Raw genomic sequence first — 25,099 nt, forward strand, 5'->3', positions numbered from 1 at the left:
TATGAGAACTATGGTAGACATGCCCTACCACAGAGACAGGTGCCCTGTCTGTCTGACTGTCTGACTCACTGGCCCGGTGGGCAGATCACAGCAGGTCTCCAGCTCAGCGTGTTTGGAATCACAGTAGATGATCATCCTCTGGAGGTCAAACTGCAGGGACAGAAAGTTAGCTAAATGTACATTACAGTACAGTAAATGAACACAGAATCACAAGATGGACACTAGTCTAAAAAGACAATATGAACAGTACTTCCTTAAAGATGCACTATGCAGAAATCGCTCCGCCATTTCCTGGTTGCTAAAAATCTAATAGTTCTCCTAACTTGAGTTTACGTGACGAAACAAGCAAGTATAGTGTAGAGAATCATTGTACCATCTAAATTGCTGTGAAATATCTTTCCCATAAACAAAAATACTGTATTTTCAGCTGCTTGACGCAAAAACAAAACTCAAGAATGGCGCGCATAGAACAAATCTACTGCTTCTTAGACTTGCTTTCAATGAGAATGATCTATAACACAGTTTTCAATGTTGGGTTGGGTTGCCCAAAAAGTTACATATTTCACCTTTAATCCACCATGTTGTTCCACCACTTGCTGTAGCATACTTCCAATCCCCTGACCTTCCCACTGCTCTTAACCTCAAGCCTGATATTTGTAACACCCAGCCACTCACATCAATGGGCACGCTGTCGTACAGCCTCTTTCCGATCACAGTCTTCCCGTGGATATCGATGTCCTCCCTGTCCCCGATGGGCACGGTCTGGATGAATTTACAGTCCAGGTAGAGAGACACAGCCTTGGCCTCGACGCTCAGGGCGATCTTGTGCCAGTTCCTGTCGAACAGGTTGTCCACCTCCTCGTTCTTGAACACAGCTCTCACTGCGTCTTTGGTCAGCCCCACTGCATTGTATTCCACTGCCTTGTTCTCACCGTCCAGACGGATAGACACCTGGGTAGGAGCGACAGTGGAAGGATCAAGTGAATAAACATGAATATGTTAAGAATGAAAGGATTCTCTTATACGTGTGATAGGCAAATATAACATGTTCTATGCTATCAAATAAAATACAATTTTATTGGGCACATACACAGATTTAACGTATGTTATTGTGGGTGCAGCAAAGTGCTTGTGTTCCTAGCTGTGCACTAGTATCTAACAATTCACAACAACACACATAAATCTAAAAGTAAAATAATGGAATTAAGAATTATATAAATATTAGGATGAGCAATGTCAGAGTGGCATTGACTAAAATACAGTAGAATACAGTATATACACATGAAATGAGTAAAGCAGTATGTAAACATTATTAAAGTGACTAGTGTTCCATTATTAAAGTGACAAGTGATTCCATGTCTATGTATACAGGGCAGCAGCCTCTAAGGTGCAGGGTTGAGTAACTGGGTGGTAGCCAGCTAGTGATGGCTATTTAATAGTCTGATGGCCTTGAGATAGAAGCTGTTTTTCAGTCGCTCGGTCCCAGTTTTGATGCACCTCATACTGCCTTCACATTCTGGATGATAGCAGGCTGAACAGGCAGTGGCTCGGGTGGTTGATGTCTTTATGATCTTTTTGACCTTCCTGTGACATCGGGTGCTGTCAGTGTCCTGGAGAGCAGGCAGTGTGCCCCCAGTGTGCCCCCGGTGATGCGTTGGGCAGACTCTGGAGGGCCCTGCGGTTGCGGGCGGTGCAATTGCCGTACCAAGTGGTGATACAGCCCGACAGGATGCTCTCAATTATCCATCTGTAAAAGATTGTGAGGGTCTTAAGCTGAATTTCTTCAGCCTTTTGAGGTTGAAGATGCACTGTTGTTCCTTCTTCACCACACTGTATGGGTGGACCATTTCAGACTTTCAGTGATGTGTACGCCGAGGAACTTGAAGCTTTTCACCGTCTCCACTGCGGTTCAGTCGATGTGGAATGGGGGAGTGCTCCTTCTGCTCTCTCCTGAAGCCCAAAATCAGCTCCTTCATTTTGTTGACGTAGAGTGAGAGGTTATGTTTCTGGCACCACTCCACCGGGGCCCTCACCTCCTCCCTGTAGGCTGTCTTGTCATTGTTGGTAATCAGGCATACAGTTGTGTTGTCTGCAAACTTGCTTATTGAGTTGGAGGCGTGCATGGCCATGCAGTCATGGGTGAACAGGGAGTACTGGAGGGGGCTAAGCATACACCCTTGTGGGGCCCCTGGGTTGAGGATCAGCGTAGTGGAGGTGTTGTTTCCTACCTTCACCACCTAGGGGTGGCCCGTCAGGAAGTCAAGGACCCAGTTACACAGGGCGAGGTTCAGAACCAGGGCCCCGAGATGAATGATGAACTTGGAGGGAACTATGGTGTTGAAGACTGAGCTATAGTCAATGAACAGCATTCTTACATAGCTATTCCTCTTGTCCAGATGTGATAGGGCAGTGTGTAGTGTGACAGTGATTGCATCATCTGTGGATCTATTGGGGCGGTATAAAAATTGAAGTAGGTCTAAGGTGTCAGGTAAGATAAAGGTGATATGATCCTTAAAAACTTCTTAGGGATCAAATCCCGTTAACGGGATCGATTTGACAACATCCGGTGAAATGTCAGAGTTCCAAATTCAAATTAAATTACTATAAATATTAAACTTTCATGAAATAAAACATGCAATACACCAAATTAAAGCTACACTTGTTAATCCAGCCAAAGTGTCAGATTTCAAAAAGGCTTTACGGCGAAAGCAAACCATGCGATTATCTGAGGACAGGTAAGGTTTCACTTCAGCAGTAATTAAATTCATGAACTTCTTTGAGGAAAAGATCATGATCATTAGAAAGCAAATTACAGACTCCTCTTTAAATCTGCGTATTCCTCCAAAGTTCAGTTGTCCTGAGTCTGCACAACTCTGTCAGGAGACTAGGATCAAGAGAGACACTCAAGCGTTTTAGTACTATATCTCTTGACACAATGATGAAAATTATCATGACCTCTAAACCTTCAAGCTGCATACTGGACCCTATTCCAACTAAACTACTGAAAGAGCTGCTTCCTGTGCTTGGCCCTCCTATGTTGATCATAATAAATGGCTCTCTATACACCAGATGTGTACCAAACTCACTAAAAGTGGCAGTAACAAAGCCTCTCTTGAAAAAGCTATCGGCCTATATCGAATCTTCCATTCCTCTCAAAAAATGTGAAAAAGCTGTTGCAAAGCAACTCACTGCCTTCCTGAAGACAAACAATGTATACGAAATGGTTCAGTTTGGTTTTAGACCCCATCATAGCACTGAGACTGCAATTGTGAAGGTGGTAAATTACCTTTTAATGGCGTAAGACCGAGGCTCTGCATCTGTCCTCGTGCTCCTAGACTTTAGTGCTGCTTTTGATACCATCGATCACCACATTCTTTTTTTACTGATTGACCAAAAACCCAGCCAGCTGTATGTTCTCCATGTCGTTGTTCAGCCAACGACTCGGTGAAACACAAGATATCTACCCGTTGGTAGAATAGTCTTGATATGAGCTCATCCAGTTTATTTTCCAATGATTGCACGTTGGCTAATAGGACTGATGGTAGAGGTGGGTTACCCCCTCACCGTCGGATTCTTTCAAGGCACCCTGACCTACAACCCCAATATCTCTGTCTGTTCTTCATGCAAATGACGGGATTTGGGCCTTGTCCAGTGTCTGAAGTGAATCCTTCGCGTCAGAATCCATCGTTAAAGAAAAAATCTTCATCCTGGATGAGGTGAGTAATAGCTGTTCTGATATCCAGAAGCTCTTTTCAGTCATAAGAGAAGGTGGTAGAAAAAGTATGTACAAAATAAGTTGCAAATTACACAAAAACACACACAATAGTACAATTGGTTAAGAGCCCGTAAAATGGCAGCCATCTCCTCCGGCACCATTCTCAGTGATAGGGAGTGATTGAATATGCCCATAAACACTCTAGCTAGCTGATCTGTTGCATGTTCTGAGGACGGGGTAGGGATGCCGTCTTGGCCGGCAGCCTTGCGAGGGTCAACACACTTAAACATCTTACTTACATCAGCCATGGAGAACAAGCGCCTACAGTCCTTGGGAGCAGGATGAATCGGTGGCATTGTGTTATCCTCAAAGCGGGCGAAGAAGGTGTTTAGCTTGTCTGGGAGAAAGACGTCGGTGTCCACGACGTGGCTGGTTTTCCCTTTGTAATCTGTGATTGTCTTGAATTGTGACTCCACTTTGTCTCTGTACTTACGTTTTGCCAGTTTGATTGCTTTACGGAGTGAATAACTACATTATTTGTATTCAACCAAATTACCAGTCACGTTGCCATGGTTAAATGGGGTGGGTCGCACTTTCAGTTTTGCGCGAATGCTGCCATCTATCCACGGTTTTCGGTGTGGGTAGGAACAACAGTTAGCCTAGTGGTTAGAGCATTGGACTAGTAACCGAAAGGTTAGAAGATCTAATCCCCGAACCGACAAGGTAAAAATCTATTGTTCTGCCCCTGAACAAGGCAGTTAACTCACTGTTTCTAAGACGTAATTGAAAATAAGAACATGTTCTGAACTGACTTGCTTGGTAAAATAAAAAAACATGTCACATGTGCTCCTGCAATGCCCTCTACTGCTCATCCTGTGTCTCCTTGACCTGCTGCCACTCCCCCAGTACTCCCTCTCTCTGTGTGGGCATAGACAGGTGTGCTGGAGTCAGAGCAGAGCCCCACCAGCTGCAACCCGTTCCATAATCAAGACTTCTACAAATCCTCAGCCCTGCCACTTCCATGCTGCCAGATCGTAATCTCAGTCAGTCTACGTTACTAGTCAGATCCTGTTGTGCCTGAATTCCTTGCCTGACACTGTTTTCCTCTCCACTACAGTTCTGCCCGCTCTGACTCTGGTGCCTGTCTTCAGTCACACATCTCGTCATCCTGCTACTCTGTCCTGGATTCCCCACTCTACTACTCCCTTGGATTCCCCTCCAGACCTGCTTACTTTGTTTCCAGCAACCCGTCCAAGCTTCCCCTGACCTGCACTCCATCGCCTCCCTGTGTGTCAATAAATACCTTGGTTACTTCATCCCAGTCTCTTCGTCTGAGTCTGCTCTTGGGTTCCCCTGTTCCACTCAGTATAACACAACATCCCCAATGCGATTCAATGGTACAAATGATCAGGAAAATAATCATCATGTCTCTCTGTCGATGTGCCAGCACTGCAATTGGCAAAACAATAGACTCAGCACGGGGTCTGTTGATGAACACCCACACCACTATGATAACCCACCTGTGGAATTCCATACTTGTCAAAGATCTGCCAGAGGTACCAGTCCTCCCGTCTCGAGGTCTTCCTGAACTTGAAAGTCGTCACAAAGGCATATTCATCTGGCAGACCTTGAGGGAACACGTCTCTGGAAAACATCAACAGCACAGATGGTTGCCATTCAATCATCACATCCACACTACATTCATTATGACTGGATTGTTCACATAGCTGAGGTATATCTACTGCTACAGGCCTACATATCATTCTGACTATATCACTAGATTGCACTTGGATTACTGAGACAGTTTTATTTGGGTTGTTAATTGGATTTGTTCAGACATTCTTGCTTTCTTGTTTCTTGACTATTCATTATTTACGAACTTGTTTGACATTTTACTGCACAGGTAGGAGCTAGTAACACAAGCATTTCACTGCACCCGCTATAACATCTTCTAAACTGTGTATGCGACCGATACACTTTGATTTGATTTGATCAATCAGCTTGCAACTGAGATTTTCATCACAAACCGGTGTTGCTGGCTTACCTTTTCAACTCCCATAAAACATTTGGGGTCAACAATAACGTTATAATTGATGAGAAAGAAAAATACTTTTACTTCAATTGAACACCGTCTATAAACTGGCACAAAGGCCAAAACATGGCCTCAGCAATTCTGGGTTTATGGTTGGATCTTGACAGAGTACAGCAACAACTGGAAGTGACTTTTCGTAGCAGCCTAACCTGCTTGGTAAATTCTTCTAACCTGATACAAAAAAGTAACTTCCAGAACCAGGGTTTAGTAGATTCCTCATTGGTATAGACGGGTTGGCTGACAACGTCATTAAAATTATGTGTGCATCGGTGAGGTAGAAGTGTTATGATTCTGAACAGTCAGATCTTTAGCAACAGTGACAAGAAGCTGCTATGTGGGGAATCGGTTGTGGCATCGTTGCATCTTGTTATTGATAATTGTTTTGAGGTGTTTTGACTAATTTATATGCTAATATGGAAAAACTAGCTAGCTAACCAACAACTGTAATGATGTATTTGACAGACAGAAAGTGCTCATCGTGCAAATGTAATTATGTTGTCAATAAACATTAGAATATTAAATATAGTTTACATGTTGTCAACAATCTAAGCCAATTTCAGTGTTTTCCCCTATAGTTGAACACGGGTGCTAATTTATTGCTAATTAACAACTGGTGGGTCTAATCCTGAATGCTGATTTGTTAAAACCGCATTCCATCCGGTGTCTATTCAACAAGGTACCACTGGCTAAATCTATGATGTTAAAATGCCTATTTACTCTGTTCATAATCAACTGTCTCATCAGCCCAGCCAGGGAATTTATAAACTTAAACTCCACTATTAAAAGGATCTGGACATTATCTCAGATTTCTTTTAGACTACACTATGAGTTTTCTACAGCGGACATTTGTATAAAACTTGCCGTCTGTCTCTCCGACATTTGCAACTTTATTTCAATATTCAAATTCGATCTCCAGATGTCCATTAGTTATGAACGTGTCGGGAGTCAGGATGAGACAGACAGGCAGGCAGCTTTTCTCAGCTTCAACTCAGGCCTAACAACATCCGTGCCAATATTTCTCTGGCATTATCACTTAAACTACCAACCCATGTACGCACACAGCCAAATATCACACCTGTGCCATGACTTCCATTGCCTTGTTACCTGCGCTACTGGCGCGATCTCGCATGGTATTTGTCACAGCAAATACAAAATAGATCACTCACTCTGTCTGTTGTACAATAGGCATGGTCCCAAGTCGAACATAGGAGCTCTGGCCCTCATCAAACCTTGATCCCAGTATGTTTTCCACTTTGAAGTATTCCATCAGGTCGAACCCTGCAACAGACGGGACAGAAAATAACATGATTAGAGTTGTAGCCGAGTAAATCAAATACATAAAGTGGTTTGTAGAACTTTCTTCTGATCACCAATAGAGAGAGCACAGATCATGACAAGACCAGAGCAACACACAAAAAAACATAAAATATACCTATAGGTTGAAAATGACTGGGTAATTAGGATGATATTTATACCGTTTCTCACAATATATAAACTAACGTTAAAAAGTTTGGGGTAACTTAGAAAAAACAAGAAAAGCACATTCTTGATCACCCTTGAGATGGCCTCCCACTCCTCTTTCTATTCTGGTTAGGGCCAGTTTGCGCTGTTCTGTGAAGGGAGTGGCACACAGCGTTGTACGAGATCTTCAGTTTCTTGGCAATTTCTCACATGGAATAGCCTTAATTTCTCAGAACAAGAATATTCTGACGAGTTTCAGAAGAAAGTTCTTTGTTTCCTGCCATTTTGAGCCTGTAATCGAACCCACAAAATGCTGATGCTCCAGATACTTTAACTAGTCTAAAGAAGGACAGTTGTATTGCTTCTTTAATCAGAACAACAGTTTTCAGCTGTGCTAACATATTGCAAAAGGGTTTTCTAATGATCAATTAGCCTTTTAAAATTATAAACGTGTATTAGCTAACACAACGTGCCATTGGAACACAAGAGTGATGGTTGCTGATAATGGGCCTCTGTACGACTATGTAGATATTCCATTAGAAATCAGTAGTTTCCAGCTACAATAGTAATTTGCAACATTAACAATGTCTACATTGTATTTATGATCAATTTGATGTTATTTTAAAGGACAAAAAATTTGCTTTTCTTTCAAAAACAAGGACATTTCCAAGTGACCCCAAACCTTTGAATGGTAGTGTATATACATTTATTAAAAATAAAAAAACAGAAATATCTTACTTACGTAAGTATTCAGACCCTTTGCTATGAGAATCGAAATTGAGCTCAGGTACATCCTGTTTCAATTGATCACCCTTGAGATGTTTCTACAACTTGATTGGAGTACACTTGTTGTAAATTAAATTGATTGGACATGATTTGGAAAGGCACACGCCTATCCATATGAGGACTCACAGTTGACTATGCATGACATAGCAAAAACCAAGCCATGAGTTCGAAGGAATGTGTCCGTAGATTGTGTCGAGGCACAGATCTGGGGAAGGCTACCAAAAATATTCTGCAACATTGAAGGTCCCCAAGAACACAGTGGCCTCCATCATTCTTAAGTGGAATAAGTTTGGAACCACCAAGACTCTTCCTAGAGCTGGCCGCCCGGCAAAACTTAGCAATCGGGGGAGAAATGAATCTTCCAACAGAACAACAACCCTAAGCACACAGCCAAGACAACGCATGAGTGGCTTCGGGACAAGTCTCTGAATGTCCTTGAGTGGCCCAGCCAGAGCCCAGACTTGAACCCGATCAAACATCTCTGGAGAGACCTGAAAATAGCTGTGCAGCGACGCTCCCCATCCAACCTGACAGAGCTTGAGAGAATGTGCTGAGAAATTTTTTAGAAATTTCCCAAACACAGGTGTGCCAAACTTGCAGTGTCACCCAAAAAGCCGAAGAAGCTTCAACAAGTATTGAGTAAAGGGTCTGAATACTTATTAAATGTGATATTTCCTTATTTTTATACATTTGCTAAAAAATCTAGACTTGTTTTTGCTTTGTCAATTTGGGGTATTGTGAGTATATTGATGAGGGGAAAAATATATTTGATCCATTTATGAACAAGGCTGTAACATCGCAAAATGTGGAAAAAGTCAAGGGGTCTGAGTACTTTCTGAATGCACTGTATATCGTTTTTATCACGTCGAGACAGATACATTTTAATTTAGGGGGGTGGGAGGAGAGAGAGAGAGAGAGAGAGAGAGAGAGAGAGCAAGAGTGATCCCAAGGTATTGTATAGCAGTAATATTCATGATTCTGGAGTTAGCAAATAGGCATTTGTCATCCCAGCATAAAACATGCAATAATCACTCAAAATACCAAACAGTTCTCACACCCTAAAGTGACGTAGTACTATGCATATTTGGGGTCTCCCTCCAAATATGTCATCACCTGAGAAAATAATAGTTACAGACAGAAGGAAATTCTCTTTGTAGTTTGTGGTTACCTACCAATTGACCACCAAAGTAGCTATTAAACTGGTTTGATTGAAAACTTCCCAGACTGGTGTAGGCATAGGGTCTCATCCAGCGATCCTATTGAACAAGTGGCGAGATTGACTGGTGAAATCACCATTCAGAGGAACCCTTTAAGTCACTCAGTAATCATCCTGCCTAACTCATTTACATCTGAGTGTTGAGAGATAGACTTTGGTCGACTGGAAGGACCCAACATGTTGAATAAATACTGAAAAAAGTCAGTAGAGAACCATTGAACCATAGACTGGCGACCATGATGTCCCCACTGTGTATAATGATGAACCGGCAGCTTAGCACAGCGCTCCGATGTTGCCATCTGTCCGGATCAAAAGAATGCAGCGTGTCTTTCCTTTTCCTAGTCACTGCACTGCGTCCCCCACAGAGCCAGGTCGCCCCATTGGCCGTCTGTTCTTTGGCTGTTCAGAATAACTTTTTGGAGGATGATGATTATACAGCATCCTCTGCCAATCCAAATTACAGGTCTGTGCTACAGCCATGGCTCGTCCCTGGAGCACGGAGAGTATTTGCATAGTGCAGTACGGTGACAGAAGAGAAAACAGAGGTATTAAAAAAGTCACAGCTGGATTATGGGTGGTTTGGTACCTCCTTCGACCACGCCCCACCCAGATGACATCTGATCTCAAAGTCTCTGTTAAAGAACCAACAGGCTAGTTACCCCAGTGTTTTCCCCTACCATCATTTTCTTGGCGGGGTGGGGCGAGACCTGTCTGTCTGAGTAGTTGTCACTTCCTTGCTGTGAGAGGAAGTAGATGGATGCAGCAGGTCAGAGGAATGTTTATCAGGTATGACAGGGCTAAGGGGCCCCTGTATGTTTTAGGGTTATATTTTCCTCTGTTGCTAATGTGTGTTTCAAGGCTGTTTCTACCGAACCAGAGTAGGTTTCAGCAGCACTCTCACATTACCGCCTCCACAATGAAACTTAACTGCCTCTTGAACAATTTTAAGTATACCGTATTGACATTCTCAAGGCATATTTATTCTGAATTACGTACATATGGGAAATGTGATTCAAATCTAACTGAGAAAATGTGTACTGTAGCCCGATTAAAACTCTCTTCAGAGTGATTCTCTGTTGCATGAAGAGCAGTCTGCAGTCTGGACTGAAACTTATGAATGAACTCAGCATAGCAGGGTATTCAAGATGCCTGTACTACCAGATACACAGTTGCTGTAAGAACAATTTTACAGCAGACAAAAACTACAAATATAATTCAACCCACTTTTCTCATGAAGTATGTCAGACTGGCTGTGTATTTATAGGCATTGGCATTGGTAATCAGATCAGATAACTGGCAACATTAGTAAACACCCTGCCCTTGGCCCTGCTGGCATGGCCATAGTGACTTGTTTGTTGTTTAAAAGGGTGTGTTTTCTTCAAACCACATTAATATGGTGTGTGACTAACCCTGGAAACCTCAGTCCTGTCACACACACTCACACTCGCACATACACTCGCACACACAACTGTTCCATTGGAGCACCATGACATAACTGCATACAAACGCTCATTTTAGGCTTCTGACTTTAAACAAGTAGAGTTTGATCCCAGCCAGCACATAACGTTCTGAGAACCATATGTTTCTTAGAGATTGGTAAGAACATGGTTGTCCTGTGGTTATTTTGCATACAACCCTCTCACAACTTTCTGGGAATGATGCAGGAAAGATGCTTTGCTTTGGAACATTGTCAGCACATTTAGGGAGCTTGACAAAAAACGTTATTTTCTTGGTATTTCATTACTTTAACAGAATGTTTCCTAAAAGTTCAAACATGATTACATTTAATTTCAATTTGGTAATGTTCTAGAAACATTCTCTAACTAGTTTGACATTGGGAATGTTCTCAAATAGTTAAGAGAATGTTCAGAAACAATGTTCTTCTGTGGAATTTTCAGTACTTCAGCATAGCGTTTCTTTGGTGTGACTTTCCACTATATATGGCCATACGAATGTGTAAAGGCAAGCCAATTACCTCGTTTCAAGATGGCTGCTACTTAGATTCTGGTTAGCGTTGTGAAGCATAAACAAAATAAACACGGAATGTGTTGATTCACACTGAAAGCCGAGACTCCACAGATCATGAGGATGTCTTATTTGTCTAACTCTGACCTACCACCAGCTCCAAGAGTCAATATTTTTATTTTACTCAACATTTTCACCAAACAGCAAACATCTTGCAAGGTAAGATTCTATTTGGTCTGTGTTTGAGCTATAGGTACATGGAGGATATTAAATTCATCCTTAGGTTGGTAAGAACAAATCTAGCCTATTGCCAATGTTATCTGATGATGTATGACTTAATGGCAAAATCGAATGTACACCAAGTGACTATATCTTTGCACATCAAAAATATGACCTTGCTTGCTTTGGTGAGGTTGTAGGCATCCATTACACAGGGGATTGGCTATCTTGGCAGTCTTGTAGCCAATGATAGAAGCATTCCAGGTATATGCAGTTGACCTGGGTGGGACAAAGCAAGGCCTTGAACCTTTTATGCGTAATGCAAACTGTTGCTACCAGGCTTAGAGATGTGACTTACCGAGCATAATACATTACATTGTAAAACAGATTTCATTGCTTTCATTTCATCGCTTTAAGCATAAAAGATGGTTTCTCAAGAAAATACACATTTAAAAACGAAGAATATCGAACAGGAAGCTAATGAGAAGGCAACTATGAACTAGTATACCGACATAGACACTTGAATAAAATACTGGTTGGACTCGGATCAGGGGAGCGATTTGGACAACGAGGATTTTGACTTGGCCGACAAAGATTGCTTTCCATAAGGATTGGATACACTTTTAAATCTGTAAGTAAATCATTTTCGTGACTTTATATTGCTAAATTACTATATGTATTTAGTTTTTTTAATAATTTGCTCTATTTTGATGCTTTGGATATAGTTTACATAGGCCTATGTAACAAGTCATTTCAATGTTATATACTGTAATTACAAAGTAGTTATTGTTTATGTTTCATATTAGTTCACTGTTGGCGGTTTGAAGTGTCATCCTTGTAACTTATGAGAGGCCACTAAACTCATGGCCATTGTTTATTTGTGGTTCTCACCTCTGCCTTTGTCTCCAAAGTATTACTGTTTGCATTGTGTGTGTGCTTCACACCTTCTATGAGTCACTGTACAGATAAAGCTTGGGCTTGGTGTTTTTACTCTACGGTAATGTAGTTTTGTAAATTTAGTCAACTAATTCTGTGTGTCTTACAACAATATATCCCTTTATTTTATTCACCACAGAGTGGAGGATGTAAAGGATTTTGATGATTTGAGAGGTACCCCTCCATCAGCAAGCACCCCCGCCGGTCAAGGTCTTCATCCCCCACTGTTATCTCAATCACCCCATCTGATGGTTCTACATCCACTCATAATAGGCCTCATGAAAAATAAAATAAGGGCTTGTGGCACCATTCGTCCTAACAGAACCGGTTTCCCCGAGACCAAGGTAAACGACATGACAAAGACAGCGGAGAGGGGGACCATACGTTGGATCAGGACTGACAAGCTGCTTTTTGTGAAATGGAAGGACACTAGGGAAGTAACCATGCTCACCACACAGCATAAGGCATTCAATAACAACCATGTCTCAAGGAGGGTGAAAAAGGAAAAATGTCCCCATTCCTGTTTCTGTGAAGGACTACAATGCCAGCATGGGGGGTGTCGACCTATCTGTTGCTCTCTCAGGTCCTCCACAAGACCAGGAAGTGGTGTAAGATTTTTTTTCCACTTTGTGGACATTGCTACAGTAAATGCTTTCATTCTCCACAAGCAAATGGCCAAAGCAAAAGGTCAAACCCCTCTCTCCCAGTTGGCCTTCCGAGAGCAGCTGGTGTTGGCAATGGCTGAATTGGGGGCCCAAAGCGAACTCACAACCATCACAAGACTCCCCACTCAAGGTGAGCACAACTATCCAACACACATGAGAAAAGGAAGAACTGCAAGCATTGCACAAAACACAGGGAGAAAAAATGGGTGAAATGCCAGTTCGCTTTTTGTTTCCTGGCAAAGAGGGACTGCTTCAAAGACTATCACAACATGCATAAGCTAGTGAAATCGTATCATCTACACCTGGGATGTAAAAATGAACATGAATGCCATTTGTAAATAGTTCCGCTTATTTCTATTTTTGCGCCTTTTTTAGTGAAAGACACGTGTGTAACCAAGTTTGTGTAACCAAGTTTGTGTTTGATAAGACATATTTTTATATATAGCTGTTGCTTTTATATTGTTTTTGTAAACAGTTAATTTGTGTGTGGAACCAATACATTGGATATGCCTAGGCTAAACATTCAGAGATGTTGAAAAAACACTTGGATATCCCTTGTATGTCCCCCGACACCACCACAATGATTGAGAGAGGTTGGTTTTGTAGATTTTCTTTAAAATTTTGACATTTTAATTTCAGTGAACAATAATTTTTAGGCACATTCACGCTTTGGTGAGGTTGAAAGGACAGTTCAATGGACCATGGATACCCCATATTACCACCAATGTTTGAGTGAGGTTGACATGGTATAAATTGTGTTTTATACTGAAATAAATACCATTTAGGAAATACAAATAAGTAATAGCACTGGAATTATCTAATTTACAGACATATGCCAATTTGGAGAGGTTTAGGGACACTTGGAAACGTCCAGTGACCAAAGCTGACACCACTTACTAAAACATCTGCCCATTTCTAGTTGTTAGGGCTATCAATCCCATTTTTTATATGATGATGTGGAAGCCATCTGTGTTTCCAGCTCTGGGCATCAATAATTCACTTATAGCTTTCCAATGAAAGGGGTGGTATACAGAAGATAGCCCTATTTGGTAAAATACCAAGTCGCTCCGCTTTTCAGTTTGCTGCAGACTGGATTTTTTTTTTTAATAAATCTAACTGGACCTTTTTTTCTCCATCTCTTCATTCAAAGACTCAATCATGGACACTCTTACTGACAGTTGTGGCTGCTTTGCGTGATGTATTGTTGCCTCTACCTTCTTGCCCTTTGTGCTGTTGTCTGTAAACAATAATGTTTGCACCATGTTTTGTGCTGCTACCATGTTGTTGTCATGTTGTGTTGCTACCATGCTGTGTTTTCAAGTGTTGCTGCCATGCTATGTCGTTGTCTAAGGTCTCTCTTTATGTAGTGTTGTGGTGTCTCTGTTGTCACAATGTGTGTTTTGTACTATGTTTTTATTTGATTTTTTATCCCAGCCCCCGTCCCCGCAGGAGGCCTTTTGCCTTTTGGTAGGCCGGTATTCTAAATAAGAATTTGTTCTTAACTGACTTGCCTAGTTAAATAAAGGTTCAATAAAAATTGGAATATATAATATATATATATATATATATATATATATATATATATATATATATATATATATATATATATATATATATATATATATCTATATATAATGGCATTACGTTAAGACATGAAGGTCAGTCAATACGGAGCATTTCAAGAACTTTTAAAGTTTCTTCAGGTGCAGCTGCAAAAAAAATCAAGCGTTATGATGAAACTGGCTCTCATGAGAACAGCCACAGGAAAGGAAGACCCAGAGTTCATAGAGCTTCAGAATTTTCAGCCCAAATAAATGCTTCACAGAGTTCAAGTAACATCTCAACATCAACTGTTCAGAGGAGACCTGGTGAATCAGGCCTTCATGGTCAAATTGCTGAAAAGAAACCACTACTAAAGGACACTAATAATAAAAAAGAGACTTGCTTGGTCCCAGAAACACTAGAAATGAACATTAGACTGGTTAAAATCTGTCCTGGTCTGATGAGAGCAAATGTGAGATTTTTGGTTCCAACCCCAATGTCTTTATGAGATGCAGAGTAGGTGAACGGATTATCTCCGCATGTGTGGTTCCCACCGTGAAGCATGTAGGAGGAGGTGTGGGAGTGCTTTGCTGGTGACACTGTCTGTGATTTATTTAGAATTCAAGGCACAATTAACCAGCATGGCTACCACAGCATTCTGCAGTGATACGCCATCCTATTAGATTTGTGCTTAGTGGGACTATCATTTTGTTTTTCAACAGGACAATGACCCAAAACATCTCCAGGCTGTGTAAGGGCTATTTGACCAAGGAGGAGAGTGATGGAGTGCTGCATCAGATGACCTGGCCTCCACAATCACCTGACCTCAACACATTTGAGATGGTTTGGGATGAGTTGGACCGCAGAGTGAAGGAAAAGCATCCAACAAGTGCTCAGAATATGCCAACAAGTGCTTCTTCAAGACTGTTGGAAAAGCATTCCAGGTGAAGCTGGTTCAGAGAATGCCAAGCGTGTGCAGAGCTGTCATCAAGGCAAAGGGTGGCTACTTTCAAGAATCTCAAATATAAAATATATTTTTGATTTGATTAACACTTTTTTGGTTACTGCGTGATTCCATATGTGTTATTTCATAGTTTTGATGTCTGCACTATTAATCAACAATGTAGAAAATAGTTTAAAAAAACACAAAAAAAACATGAACCAGTAGGTGTGTACAAACTTTTGACTGGTACTGTGTATATTCAAGGAATACCAGTACCTAGTTAATGTGCAGGGGTACGAGGTAATCGAGGTACAGTTGAAGTCGGAAGTTTACATACACTTAGGTTGGAGTCATTAAAACTTGCTTTTAAACCAATCCACAAATTTCTTGTAAACGAACTATAGTTTTGGCAAGTCGGTTAGAACATCTACAAGTAATTTTTCCAACAATTCTTCACAGACAGATTATTTCTCTTTTAATTCGCTCTGTATCACAATTCCAGTGGGTCAGAAGTTTACATACACTAAGTTGACTGTACCTTTAAACAGCTTGGAAAATTCCAGAAAATGATGTCATAGCTTTGGAAGCTTCAGCTAATTGACATGATTTGAGTCAATTGGAAGTGTACCTGTGGATGTGTTTCAAGGCCTACCTTCAAACTCAGTGCCTTTTGCTTGACAACATGGGAAAATCAAAAGAAAACAGCCAAGACCTCAGAAAAAAAATTGTAGACCTCCACAAGTCTGGCTCATCCTTGGGAGCAATTTCCAAATGACTGAAGGTACCACGTTCATCTGTACAAACAATAGTATGCAAGTTTAAACACCATGGGACCACGCAGCCATCATACCACACAGGAAGGAGACATGTTCGGTCTACTAGAGATGAACGTACTTTGGTGATAAAAGTGCAAATCAATCCCAGAACAACAGCAAAGGACCTTGTGAAGATGTTGGAGGAAACAGTTACAAAAGTATCTATATCCACAGTAAAACAAGTCCTATATCGATATAACCTGATAGGCCGCTCCGCAAAGAAGAAGCCACAGCTCCAAAACCGCCATAAAAAAATGCCAGACTACGGTTTGCAACTGCACATGGGGACAAAGATCGTACTTTTTGGATAAATGTCCTCTGGTCTGATGAAACAAAAATAGAACTGTTTGGCCATAATGACCATTGTTATGTTTGGAGGAAAAAGGGGGACGCTTGCAAGCCGAAGAACACCATCCCAACCGTGAAGCATGGGGGTGGCAGCATCATGTTGTCGGGGTGCTTTGCTACAGGAGGGACTGGTGCACTTCACAAAATAGATGGCATCATGAGAAGGGAAAATTATGTGGATATATTGAAGCAACATCTCAAGACATCAATCAAATGTATTTATAAAGCCCTTCTTACATCAGCTGATGTCACAAAGTGCTCTACAGAAACCCAGCCTAAAACATCAAACAGCAAGCAATGCAGTTGTAGAATCACGGTGGCTAGGAAAAATTCCCTAGAAAGTCCAGAACCTAGGAAGAAACCTAGAGAGGAACCAGGCTATGAGGGGTGGCCAGTCCTCTTCTGGCTGTGCCGGGTGGAGATTTTAACAGAACATGACATCAGTCAGGAAGTAAAAGCTTGGTCACAAATGGGTCTTCCAAATGGACAATGACCCCAAGCATACTTCCAAAGTTGTGGCAAAATGGCTTAAGGACAACAAAGTCAAGGTATTGGAATGGCAATCACAAAGCCCTAACCTCAATCCTATAGAAAATATGTGGGCAGAACTAAAAAAAGCATGTGCGAGCAAGGAGGCCTACAAACCTGACTCAGTTACACCAGCTTTGTCAGGAGGAATGGGCCAAAATTCACCCAAGGATTAAATGTCAGGAATTGTGAAAAACTGAGTTTAAATGTTTTTGGCTAAGATGTACTGTATGTAAACTTCCGACTTCAACTGTATGTACATATAAAGTAGGTAGGTAGGGGTGAAGTGTCTAGGCCACAGGATAGATAATGAACAGTAACAGCAGTGTGTGTGTGTGTGTGTGTGTGTGTGTGTGTGTGTGTGTGTGTGTGTGTGTGTGTGTGTGTGTGTGTGTGTGTGTGTGTGTGTGTGTGTGTGTGTGTGTGTGTGTGTGTGTGTGTATTAACCCATATCTGCCAATCAATCAAACACACACAGGTCTTCCTGCAGAATTCAGCTGTACGTAATATATTCAATAATATATATGTATTTATATATGCCATTTAGCAGAAGCGTTTATCCAGTGGCCTAAAGTCATGGGTGCATACAATTATTGTTGTTGTGAATGTGATGCATTTTCAAACAACTGCATAGTTGTAGTGATTTATCCTGATTGCTTCCTCTTTATACTGCAGTAAATGCCCAGCCACATAATTAGCGCCCTGGTGTTGTCTACTAGAGGATGTGATACATCAGGTCTAGTCAGCGGGAACCACTGGAGAAGCTGTTGTTTTTAAACACCAGCTCTGCCAGAAGGCCTCAGCTTCTCAGACAGGTTTACAACCAACATTGTAAAACCTCTGTTCTCCCCCGGATAGGGTTTTCCTGAACTTGGCTGAAAAGCTGTTTCAATACTCAGGAGCAGTAAAGGAAAGAGGATTCAGCAGTAAAACTCTGAATTATGTCATTATTCATATCGCTTTGATACACTAGATTGCGAGGCAAATTAGCATTTTGAACAGCCTGTAAAGCTAGCATTTCTCACTGCTGGATGTTCTCTGTGAGTTAGACATCTCCGTGTCGTGACTCCAATACTTTTCTGATCTGCTTTCACGATATTGTAAGCGTTTCAAACTAGATTTGACAGTTCCCTCTCCCCAGGTAAAGAGGCTATAGCAGGAGTCAGACTTCCCATGCCTGTCTGTTTCTCCTCTTAGCGTGGTGAATGTGAGTGGGAGGCATGGACAGGAACTTAGATCCCTTAAGACTGTAAGACAACATCCTACCTATCTGGTTAAGCACTACAGCTCCACTTTTCTCAAACTCAGAAACACAGCCACTGAAAAAAGAGACCACAAGAAGAACCTGAACCTGCTTAGGTCCTTTAATATAACTAGTAAATAGAGAACTAGTCCATAATTACTATTTTTAAGTTGTCATAGATAGTGGTATAGTTTCTGTTCATTTAGCAAAACGCTCAACCTCCTCTCGTAGTCGAATGGAAAGTCTGTGGGATCAACTCCCGGGAAGCAGGCTACTTCAGGAGCAAGCTTTGATACTTTTTGTAACATTATAGCAATGGAAAACTGCCCCAGCTAATGGATAAATGAATCAATATGTTTTAGCTTGTCTCAAATACTTCTTCCTTTGTGTTCTCGGAGGAAGGTCTTTAGTGACAGAGGAGAAGGTATAGAAAGTAATTCATTTACCATCTGGTCTTACATATTAAAAAAGAATGAAAAACAAACAGGTATTTGTGTAGCAGGCCTATAGTCCGATGCCGTTATTTACCATGATTGCATAGATCCAATGATCCTTTCAGTCAGACCTAAGATACCTTGCATTTGACCATTCTGTTTGATGAATGTGAAACACTGAGAAAAGTTTAAAGTGAAAAAAAGGGAGAAGAAAAGTTGTATTTACCTGGAACTTCTTCCAATCCATAGCTGGTGCTGTTGGGCTTGAAGCGGTCTGGTTGGACCTTCATATTGGGGCATAGCACATCTGAGAGAGCAGAATTAGATTGGGGTAAGAGAAAATCTTATAGTTTAGGTTTATAGTTTATAGTTTATAGTTTATAGTTCCATATACAGTAATTCAAGGTAGCACTTTGTATTATAATTTGTCTTACGCTGCAAGAATACATGATTGGATTCCTAGAAACCTTGTTAGCTACATAGTTGTCATTGAATAGGCTTATTCGTTTTAACTAGATGATCAGAGTTTAAAAAAAAGGGAGTGTCCCATTGAAATGGGATCCTTCATTGAAACTACCTGTAGATCTGAGACCGTCTATTTGACACAGACAGACTGCACCCAGACAGAAGATACATTCCCTCTGGCTCCAGTAGGAGTAGGGCTGCATGCACCAACCCCAGCGGTGACCGTGTTAGACTCTCTCTCTCACACACACACACACACACAACCAAATGTATTGTTAATCATAAGTGTGTAAGTGCAGTTAGTTCCTCTGATGCCGACTTATCATACAGTAGCATCACGGTTCAAAGCCAAGAATGTGAGTTAAAACTGAATTCCTCTGGTCTTAACACAACTATGTTGAGGAATATAAATAACTACATCGTCAACACCATTTAGTGCTAGTGGGTCTGCTCTCTTCTCAATCGTCATAGCTGACAACTGCTTCAGAGATTTGATCACTAGAGATCAAAGGAATGAGAATTGATGTCTCTAAATTGCCTGTTTTTGCACATGAACACCATACAACAAACCATACAGTGTTCCAGGAAAGTAGAGTGAGGTGGGTACATTTACATTATACTGTACCCCGTCTCCAACTGAGCCACTAGTCTCCATCCCATTGTGCCAGCATCATTGATACCTGTTCCCTCAGCAACAAACAGGATGGGGTATTCCCTCTTTCAAATAGAAAATACTTCTCTGCCAATGCAAACTAACCCTGATTGGGGGTGTGGCCATTCTTCTCTGTCACCACTGGCATCACTCTGAGATGTGTGTGTGCGTGCGTGCGTGCATGTGTGTGTGTGTGTGTGTGTGTAAAGCAGCCAGACACCCAAACCGCACAACAGATCGTGTCTCTGACAATCATGTACTATCAGACCCTGTAATTTTCTTTAATCGCAGCTATAAAAAGGACTTTGTTGAGTTAGGAAGGCTTTAACTTAACTATGGTATCCATTTTACAGGGATGGCTCAGACTCTTGGCATGTCTTGTTCTTTGTAAATGCAGAGTCAAGTGCATAATTGGAAAATCCAGGTAGACAGTGTATCCTTGGTAGACTGTTAGTGTGTCACGGTCTTCACGTCTAGTAATAAGTTGTTTACTGGGGCAGAAAAGGAAGTAAGCAAGCGATCATTTCTACATGTGATGTGGTCTCTCTCTCTGAGCTGTGCTTCATGGTGTGTGATTGTTTGTGTCCTTGCTTGTTCAGTTTGCGTTAACTTGTTAGACTACGTCTTTCTTCTAACTTTTATTTGTGTTTTTACATATGATGCAAAAGAAAGTAAATGTCTTAAACTTGATTTCTGACACGCAAAACAGTTTGGGGCTATATTAACAATGGACTAATGAAACAACAAATACCAAAAGATAGTTTTTGCGTGGAGTTTTCCTTTATTTAAGCATTTCCAAACTTATAAACGGAAGAGGATTTGCTGGTGGTTATAGGAGGTTTTTAAATCAGTTTTTAGTAATACTACATACCTATTGCGGCCAACAATTACAATACTAGCTTAGAAAAGATAGTTATGCAGCAGGTAGCCTAGTGGTCAGAGCGTTGGGCCAGTAACTGAAAGGTTGCTAGATTGAGTCCAAGAGCTGACAAGGTCAAATCTGTCGTTCTTCCCCTGTACAAGGCAGTTAGCCCACTGTTCCTAGGCCATCATTGTAAATAAGAATTTGCTCTTAACTGGCTTGCCTAATTAAATAAAGGTTACATTTTTTTTTAATTATTATGCGTCAATGTGTTTTAACATGCAGCCATAACTGAAGGTCTGAGACTGAGCTCACTGCAGAGCTAGCTGCTCCCTCTCCTTGTGGCCCAACATCTATAATTTAGAGATCCACCTCAGAGGTATTAAAATGGAAGCAATGCAGGGCAGAGCTCTTTGCTTCTGGGGCCCAGTGGTTTCTCATAGGTCTAATACACCAGCAGGAACATACAATGCAACAGCAACTTGAGCTGAATCTGCATTTTGAGGCTCATTAACTACTGGGTTATTTTCCGAATGCATCTCTCTCTTGAATTCAGCCACGCTGCTCTTTTGTATCACCACTGGGAAAGAGATATCTGCTGAGAGTGGAAATGCCATGTCATGGGTGGAATGGGAGGTCATGCAAGGTCAAGTGTGTCCATGCTCTTGTATCTTGTAGTAGAGCAGGTGATGTGTGTGTGTGTGTGTGTGTGTGTGTGTGTGTGTGTGTGTGTGTGTGTGTGTGTGTGTGTGTATATATGTTTATATGTGTTTGTATAGTCAGTGTATGTGTATATATATATATATATATATATATATATATATATATATATATATATATATATATATATATATATATATATATATATATATATATATACACTGACTATACAAATAATTAAGAACACCTGCTTTTTCCAAGACAGACTGACCAGGTGAATCTAGTTGAAAGTTATGATCCGTTATTGATGTCATTTGTTAAATCCACTTCAATCAGTGTAGATGAAGGGGAGGAGACAGGTTAAAGAAGGATGTTTAAGCCTTGAGACAATTGAGACATGGATTATGTGTGCCATTTCAGAGGTTGAATGGGCAAGACAAAAGACTGAATTGCCTTTGAACAGGGTATGGTAGTACAGTAGGTGCCAGGCTCACCGGTTTGTGTTAAGAGCGAAAACGCTGATGGGTTTTTCACGCTCAACAGTTTCCCATGTGTATCAAGAATGGTCTACCACCTAAGGACATCCAGCCAACTTAACAAAACTGTGGGAAGCACTGGAGTCAACGTGGGCCAGCATCCCTGTGGAACGCTTTCAACACCTTGTAGATTCCATGTCCTGACTCAATATTAGGACGGTGTTCCTAATGTTTGGTATACTCAGTGTATATGAAATTGAAAATTAATTTAATCAAATACAAAACCTTTTTTCATCTAATTCCTATGGGCCTTGGGTCTCCTTGGGTTTCCAGACTAGGAAGCCATTCATCCTCTACATCCTCTGAAGCCAAAGCACTGGAATAGCCAAACCTACAGTGGTGTTATACTTTGATCAAATCGTGTGTACTGTATTTTTAAAAATTTTATCAGTAAAAAGATCATGGCAGTTAAATAGTCTTTGATTTAGCTAACACGCCTTTCACGTTTAGTTGAGTTCAAATGTTTCTGTGTTTATACTGTATACATACAGCATATTCTCCCAGCACTTTGTTTAACAGTGGTGGGCTGGTAAAATTTGATGAAAAGGTGAAACATACAATGTAGAAGCCCTAAAATGCACTGTAGGACCTACTTGAAACATTAGAACTGTAATTTTCAGAGCAAAAATAACTTGGGCCGCTCTGTGTGGTGCCCACCGATATTCTTAGATACACTAGCAGCATGGTGATCATAGAGACTACAGAAAGAAACATGTTGGATGGCCATGAACCTGTGGCCTGGGCAAAATCAGTTCTGTGTAGTGACCCCTGGGTGCACTTATCCTCATGTTATAATAGATTGCATATCTGGAAGCATTATGACTAGTGAGGAATTTATGGATGGAGTCCAAGGTGGGTATATGAACATTGGAATCTGTGGTCTCAAAGGGAAGGCTCAGGGTTAAGAGCTTCCAAATGAATCTCCTTGCGCCTTGCCAAACTCAAGTGGGTAAAGTATCGCTAACTACACAAGGATGCCTGTCTGACTTAAGTAAAGAATAGAGGCTCTGCTTACAGTATGATTCTGACTTAACACTAAACACAGCTCTGAAAACCGTAGTGTTGCTGTCCTGTTGTGCTCGAACAGCAGTGAGTGAATCAATGAGTGCATCTATAATGGCACCCTATTCCCTTCGTAGTGCACGACATTTGACCAGTTCCCAATGGAGTGGCATTTCAGAGACAGCCGATGTTAAAATGATAGTCCAACACTTATCTCGTGCGGAGGCCCTAATCGTCAGGTACAGCCGTGTGACCGCGGAATCCTTGGGACGTCCCTACCCTAAACCCTAACCACAAAGTTTCTAAAACACGCTGTGCTGTCTTTGCCCTAGCCCTAACCTTTTTAACTTCTAGCCTTACCATAACTCCTGCCCTTACATTAGCCATTTGAAATGTAAACTTTGACGTCAGAGCACGGAGGTCGCAAGGATCCCGTTTAGATTTTTCCGTTTCAGGCATACACTGCTTTCCCGTCCAGCTAGTTTTAGTGGGGAATGCAAACTGTGGAGTGTGAAGCATCCAACCAACCATCTTCTGTCCTGTCCTGTACGTACAGTACACACTCACCCCTCCACTTTCCTCACCTGCCCAGAGCCACCCCAGGCCACATACCTCACTGTTTTAGTACTTATAACTGTTTCTTGTCAAGGCATTTTAAATATGTATTTGTTGTTATTTATAATGACTAACACAAATATTGCAACATATTTGTACTGAAAGTGTCCCTGTCAGAGGATGTGTAGTACTGGAGCTGGGTCCTGGAAAAGACATTGAGGTTAGAGTAATTCAGGCTATCCAGCGTTCCGCACATCTTAACCAAACGTTTACCCAGTAGTCACTGGGGCAAGCGGCCACAAAAATGTATCTGTTGCAAAAACTATAATTCACTAGTCGATTTCTGCTTAACGCCCACACCTCACACATATCATGTCACATCCAGTCAAAGACGAGGAAGCACAGGAAGGAGGCTTAGTCGAGAGGAAAGACGTTTGTTTTGGAGTGTATAGTCAAGGGGATAATTGCAGTGTGTTTTAAGGGTACATACGTTCAGAGTGATATAGATTTAGCTATCTTTAAAGTGCATTTTAAAGGCATATGTTATATATTAAGAATGTTTAGGCTTTTGATTAATAGAAGTAGCTGCATTTCCAATGGAATTTGAAACCCAATTCTGTCATCCTGATTGTGTATGTAATGTAGACATCTTGCTGGAATTTGTTTCCTGACAAACTAAAGAGCAAGGGTAGTCACAGAAAAATTATACACCTGATAACCTACTCTCACAGAGCCTCCTTCTCAGACTGTTATTGGTTACTAACTCTCACAGATTCTCCTTCTCAACAGTCTCCTTCTTACTCTCACAGAGCCTGTGTGATTGGTTACTTACTTTCACAGAGCCGTCTCCTCAGCCGCCCTCTGATCTTGTCGATGGCATTGAAGTCTGTCACATGGAACACGTGAGCGTTCTTAGGTTCTGCAACGATCTCCTCCAGCTCCACCTTCAGAGCCTCCCCGATGCCCACAGCGAACATCCTCACCCCGGCCTTCGCCGCCGCCTTTGACGGTTCCAACACGTAATCCTGACTCCTCCCGTCTGTCAGGAGGATAGCCACCTTCTGGATGCCCTTGGCTGCAGGCCTGGCCCCGGCCCGCTCTGTGAAGATGTTGGTGGTGGTGTAGCTGATGGCGTCCCCGGTCATGGTGTTCCCTCCCAGGTAGCGGATGTTCCTGGCGGCCCTCTTCACCTCGTCCATGGTGCTGTACCGTCCCAGGTTGAACTCGGTGGTGGGCCGGTCGCTGTAGCGTACCACGGCCACACGCGTCTTGTCCGGGCCCACGTCGAACGACTCCACCAGGTTGGAGACCCACTGGCGGATCTTCTCAAAGTTCTCCTTCCCCACACTGGATGACGTGTCCAGGATGAACACCAGGTCATAGTGCACGTTCTTACAGCCTGAGAGGAAGTGAAAGGTAGTATGTTAGAATTCAGACCTGAGGAATTCCCAGTACTGTA

The 25,099-nt window shown here is 41.7% G+C and overlaps 1 protein-coding gene across 7 annotated transcripts in view; it reads right to left on the bottom strand.

The window, feature by feature from the left end:
* LOC110496383 (uncharacterized) overlaps positions 1 to 25,099 on the bottom strand; it is a 70,455-nt gene that overhangs the window by 41,772 nt on the left and 3,584 nt on the right. For all 7 annotated transcript variants that reach the window (XM_090208798.1, XM_021572251.3, XM_090208797.1 and 4 more), the window contains 6 exons: positions 24,473 to 25,039; positions 19,135 to 19,215; positions 6,974 to 7,085; positions 5,236 to 5,359; positions 676 to 951; positions 70 to 150 (listed from right to left, as the gene is read on the bottom strand). In XM_090208798.1, coding sequence (XP_090064924.1) covers positions 70 to 150; positions 676 to 951; positions 5,236 to 5,359; positions 6,974 to 7,085; positions 19,135 to 19,215; positions 24,473 to 25,039 — 1,241 coding nt within the window. The remainder of the gene's footprint in view (positions 1 to 69; positions 151 to 675; positions 952 to 5,235; positions 5,360 to 6,973; positions 7,086 to 19,134; positions 19,216 to 24,472; positions 25,040 to 25,099) is intronic.

This window comes from Oncorhynchus mykiss, chromosome 18 (genome assembly GCF_057628025.1).
Source record: "Oncorhynchus mykiss isolate SJ-2025 chromosome 18, ASM5762802v1, whole genome shotgun sequence".
Lineage (NCBI taxonomy): Eukaryota > Metazoa > Chordata > Actinopteri > Salmoniformes > Salmonidae > Oncorhynchus > Oncorhynchus mykiss.